The sequence below is a fragment of the Poecilia reticulata genome, chromosome 4, assembly GCF_904066995.2.
Source record: "Poecilia reticulata chromosome 4, P_reticulata-male-v2, whole genome shotgun sequence".
Lineage (NCBI taxonomy): Eukaryota > Metazoa > Chordata > Actinopteri > Cyprinodontiformes > Poeciliidae > Poecilia > Poecilia reticulata.
Genome location: NC_088833.1, coordinates 15512181 through 15517828, shown reverse-complemented (window position 1 = coordinate 15517828; position 5648 = coordinate 15512181). Strand labels below are relative to the sequence as shown.

Sequence of the window (5648 nt, the reverse complement as noted above, 5' to 3'; positions counted from 1 at the left end):
ATTAGTTATTTACAAATTAGGCTGTGTTTAAGTCAGTAACAGTGACCTGTCCATTGCAGCATACAGGATGGGAAGTAATATATATATATATATATATATATATATATATATATATATATATATATATATATATATTTAATATATATATGAAAGTCCACAGTATAAAAAATATCTTCGAGGTTCAAATAAACAACCAAGCAAATTTTTATTCATCATTGCTTTTCAATCAGATACCTTTTCTGGCTCAATACATTTCTTGCAGTAAATTTTGCCATTTGTGTTTCAAATAGGATGGTTATTGAAATGGATCATTGTGTTTTTTGTTGTGTTTCATCTATGAAAAAAAGAGAAATTTCTTATGCAGAAATTATTCAATCAGCTAATATATTTATATTAACAAATAAATGCTATTTTCTCATTAGTTAGCTATACTTCAAATGTCTTAAAATATCTTAAAGGTAACAAGGAATAACTTAGCTATGAAATGTTGTTTTGAATTTACAAACAAAAAATGCCAACATTTTTTTTTAATAAGCAACCTGAAATGGAAAACAATGAAGATGAATGCTTTTAGGTATCATTATGTATGGCAAATTCAGCAGTACACTAACATTATACATTGTAAGGCACTCATTGTAATCCATAATGTGGAGTAAGTTAAACTATACGTAGTTTTTTTTAAATTTATTTATCTCAAAGTGAGAAATTGTTAGAAAAACAATATTTTTAAGTAAACAAACAGAAGCACTAAATTGAAAACATTATTCACAAACAAAATGAAAGGAACTCTGTGTCAGCTTTATTTTTTAAGTATTATTTTAAAACTTTGGTTGTGTTAGGTAAGACCTGACCGTACTCCCAATCAAAATAAGTTTATCCTTAGCAACATTTTAGGGATGGCTGCGCAAGTAATGTTTCCGAACCAAAATGATACACCAACATTTGGACAGATATCTGATAAGATCTTGGTATCTTGGGTTTTGCAGTAAAATTTTATTAAAAGGCTGTTCATTCATAATGGTTTTTCAAAGGTTTTTTGGGTGGGATTGGAAACAGTAATTCTTCAACTCTTGCTACACATTCACAAACAAATATAGACTTGGGTTTTGATTCAACCCCTTCCATTACATAGTACCTATGTTTTAAGCTCACTGTCCTCCTGGATGATGAACCTCCAAGTCTTCTGTTATAACAGATTTTTATCAAGAATTGCCTGTACTTACCTCCATCCATTATTCAATAATCTCTTACCACCTTTCCTGATACTGCGAAGAAATGCATGTCTACAGCATGATGCTGCCAACACTGCAATTGAAATATAGTGGTGTAATTTTTGCATGTTGGTCAAAAAGTTACATTTTATTCTAACCTGGTCAAAACAACATATTGTTTGATGTGTTTCCAATACGGCTTTTGGCATCCTGCAAACGGGACTCCTAATGGAGTCAATAATGGCCTTCTTCCAGCTACTCTTCCATGAGGATCAGATTTCCAGAGAGGATGACAGAAGAGTCGACCTTATCAACTGACCTGAACTGTGGACTTTTTGAGGTTTCCCCAGTGTTACCATGGGTTTCTTTCTGCTGCTTTAATTAATGCTCTCCTTGTGTGGTCTGTTGGGTGAGTTGGATGACAGTGGTGGGTTTAAAGTCTTGCCCTTCTACCTCTTCACAGTTCTGCATTAGTTTGTTTTAGTCCACCCTATAGGGTTTTAATAAACTATACTGAGGCCTGTAGTAACATTACCAAATCTGTAAAAGTTCAAAGAATATGAATACTTTTGCAGAGCATTATATACATTTAATCTGTGGTCATTGTTATGATCTTCACCTTTAGCTACATTCGACATTAAATGTCTGAAAATCGTATTGTAAATAAAGATATGTGCTTAAATGTCTTTTAACCAAAAATAAGCTAAGATTATGAGAACAAATGGCAAAGTTTGTGAAAAAACAATGTTAAAAATGAAACTGTTTAACACTTAATTTGCATCTTGACTGATAGCAATGAAAGATTTACATATCGAAAGCTACAACAAACAGTGAAGTTAACGTAAAATAGTGAAGAATGACAAACATTCCTAAACAATAACAGTGCATTTTCAGGTAAATCCACAAAGTGCCATTTTCATACAAAAATAATAAATAAATAAATACAAGAGTAAGTCTGGTACGCCCTGTTTGTTGCTATAAAACTTTTTTTTTTTTTTCACCAAAAGAATAACTGTTTATTCAATCTTAAGTTCATTCTTTGGATTCATTCTCACTAAAATGTAATTCCTTTTATATTCCCTACTATTTTTGCTGCTTGATGGAAAAGTTCTTTCTTAGTCAGCAGTTTTTCTCCTTTTCCTCTGTCAGATACCATTGAGCTTATTAACTGAAGGATTGCTACCCTGTTTGGTACTTTCTTCCGCATTTATGGCTTGCTCGAGAGCCTCTGTCATGGGAACCTTGTCCTCTGCTTCTGTCTCTCTGTGGTAGAAGTAGTTGAAGTTGGAGACAATGACGGGAACAGGCAAAGCAATTGTCAACACACCAGCTATTGCACACAGTGTGCCCACCACTTTTCCCCCAAGTGTGATAGGACACATGTCTCCATAACCTACAGTTGTCATGGTCACCACAGCCCACCAGAACCCATCAGGAATGCTGACAAACTGTGTGTCAGGGTCATCTACTTCAGCAAAGTAGATGGCACTGGAGAAAAGAATAACTCCAATGAAAAGAAAGAAGATGAGCAAACCAAGCTCCCGCATGCTTGCTTTTAGAGTTTGTCCCAGGATCTGCAGTCCCTTTGAGTGACGTGACAGCTTGAAAATACGGAAGACTCTGACCAAGCGGATGATACGCAAAATGGCCAAGGACATGTTCTGTCCTGAGCTCTCCTGAGGGGTTGTGGCCAGTTCTGTGATCAAAGTTACAAAATAGGGGATGATGGATATAATGTCGATCATGTTCATGAGGTTGTGGAAAAACTCACTTTTGCTCGGGCACACCACAAACCGAACGATCAACTCAAAGGCAAACCAAGCTATGCAGGCAGTTTCAATAAAAAAGAAAGGATCGGATAATGTTTTGAGCTTTGTACCAGCTAAAGAGCCAGAGTGGGATACTTTGGACTGGTTGACATGTTGAATCACACTTGGAGCAAAGAGTTCAGTGTCATCTCTGAACTCTGGCAGTGTCTCCATGCAGAATATGATGATAGATATGACAATGACCAAGACAGAAACTAGCGCTACACCCCGTGCCGCATTGGAGCTCTCTGGGTATTCAAACAGGAGCCAAAATTGCCTATAGATTTCATTTTTAGGGAGAGGTATGTCAACATCTTTTATGAATCCTTCATCTTCTCTGAACTGTTCCATAGCTTCTTGTCCAAGCTCATAGAATACAATTTCATCAGCAAACACATCAAGGGGAACATTAGCTGGTCTTCTAATTTTGCCGCCAGACTGATAGTAATACAAGATCCCATCAAAACTTGGTCGATTCCGATCAAAGAAGTATTCGTTCCTCATTGGATCAAAGTACTCCATCCTCTTAAAGGGGTCTCCAAGAAGTGTCTCAGGGAACTGGTCCAGTGTTTTGAGCTGTGTCTCAAAGCGAAGACCAGCTATGTTGATGATGACTTTCTGGTCTCCATCATCCAACCCTCTTTTATCTGCAAACAGATCCTCACAGCACTCCTTTGTGAGCCGACTGAAAATTGTTTCACTTTCCTTCATGCCTTCGCTGTTTAACAGCAGCTTCCAGTTGGAGATAATGCTGGCACAACTACTGCGACCTTTTCTGCTTGGTGATGGCATGACTGGTGAGTGAGGTACTTCCAGTGTTTGCGTTGGTGGAATGGGTGAAGATGAGGTGGATTCCCAAATGTAGGAGGGCATCGGGTTGTAATGTGAAGGGGTGGAGGAGAGTTGATGGGGTCGTAGACGGTTACTAATGTCAGAGCTGTTTTGCTCTGGAGGAACATCCACTGTGAGAGCTGTTGTCTCATCAGCATAGGTGTCAATCTCATCCTCAAGGTGCCACTAATGTCCTCCAGGCTCTCAAAGTCAACCAGGGCCACCTCCATGGCTGAGGTTCAGCCAGTGCAATGCCTTAAACTACCAGATAAGAGAATCTCACACTCTGAGTAACAGAGTGATAGCTCAGATGTCAAAATATGTAGCAGCATCAGCGCACCACTGAGTCTTTAGGAAGACTCATAGGATAAACAGGAAGCCATTGCTGTTCTTAGCTTTCCTTCAACACCTATAAAAGAAAAGACAGAGTAAAGAGAATTTGTCAGTTTTGATCAGTGGTCAGATACTTTTTATACATTACCTTTCTTAGAGTAAGAATATTACCATATCTAAAAATGCATTATTTATCTGATTGTTTCATAGAAGATTGTCTTCTTTTGGAAAGAAGTCAACCTCAAAGGCATAACTTTAACATGTTTCTACAGCATTTTGAAGTTGCAATTATTGACCTTGGGGATGGATGTTGCAGTTATTAGCACTGTTGTCATGTGCTCTTTTTAAGTACTCTGGTTTCCTCCTAAAGTCCATAAACTGTCTTGAGAGAGTGTGTGAATGTATGAATGATTGCTTTTCCTATGTGTGTGTGTTGGCCTGAAAAAGAATGGTGACTTGTCCAAGTCGTACCTGCCTCATGTTCAATGACTACTGTAGATATAGGCACCAGAGCCTCTGTGAAACTGCAAGGATAAGGGGATAAAGACAATGGATAAAAAATTTTAAGAGATGTTTTAAAATTTCTGAACTGAAGAATACACATATTTTCATGCCACGCCAGTGTTTATGTGAAGTTTTCATCAGGTCAAACATTTTATATCTTATAATGTAAAAATCAGTAAATAACCATACCATACCATACCATATCATACCATACCAACTTTATTTATAAAGCACTTTAAAAAAACCACAGCTGATACAAAGTGCTGTACATTAAAACACAACATAACAATAATAAAAATAAAAGCTCTTACAGTTTAAAAACAAAACATTCAATTAAACTAGATACCGCTGGTGTTGAAAGCCAAGTAAAATAAATGGGTTTTAAGACAAACTTTAAAAGTAATTAAATATTTGCTAATTTTTTCATTGTATATAAGGTTGTAGTAGTGTACAACTGTGCACCTGAAAGGGAACATAAGTGTACCCTTTGCAGTGCCTCACTACAACCTACACAAGGACAGGGTAGTGCAAGGTAACCATGGCTTTGAATAAATTAATGCATAATTAATCGGGGTAAAAGTCTCCCTTCTTCCAGACAAGACATTTAAACTGCAATGCCATGTAATTTCCAGAGGCCATGATACTGGAAACCTTTGTCATTGTGATTACACTTAACTACCCTTGATTGTGTACCATTTAACTGGTCTAAAAAAGGCATAAAATAGAAATATGAATGTAACTGTTACAGTTGATTGTGTAATAAAATGGCACCATGTCCCTGGAAATACATAATACTGCTCCTTTAAGTGACTAAATATGTGACTGAAATGCAGATGTTTAATTAAAGTCTTCAGAGATGATCAACATCTAAAACCAGCAATGCTGATTCCAGCCCTGCTCTGCAAGAATAGACAAAAAAGCAAGTGAATGAGGAGAATGACATGGAATTGTTGGGAAGAAA

At 36.8% G+C, this 5648-nt stretch overlaps 2 protein-coding genes across 2 annotated transcripts in view; both read right to left on the bottom strand.

Moving 5' to 3' along the window:
* Positions 1–2172: 2172 nt before the first annotated feature.
* LOC145547572 (potassium voltage-gated channel subfamily A member 10-like) lies at positions 2173–4080 on the bottom strand. Its single transcript, XM_081606344.1, is given in 2 exon segments — positions 2173–4029; positions 4032–4080. Coding segments are annotated over 2 exon segments (1722 nt in total). The 3' UTR covers positions 2173–2356.
* Positions 4081–4200: 120 nt separating this feature from the next.
* Positions 4201–5648, bottom strand: part of LOC145551344 (uncharacterized) — a 4889-nt gene continuing 3441 nt past the window's right edge. The window contains exon 4 of the mRNA XM_081605839.1: positions 4201–4259. Within this exon, the coding sequence (XP_081461965.1) occupies positions 4201–4259 (59 nt within the window). The remainder of the gene's footprint in view (positions 4260–5648) is intronic.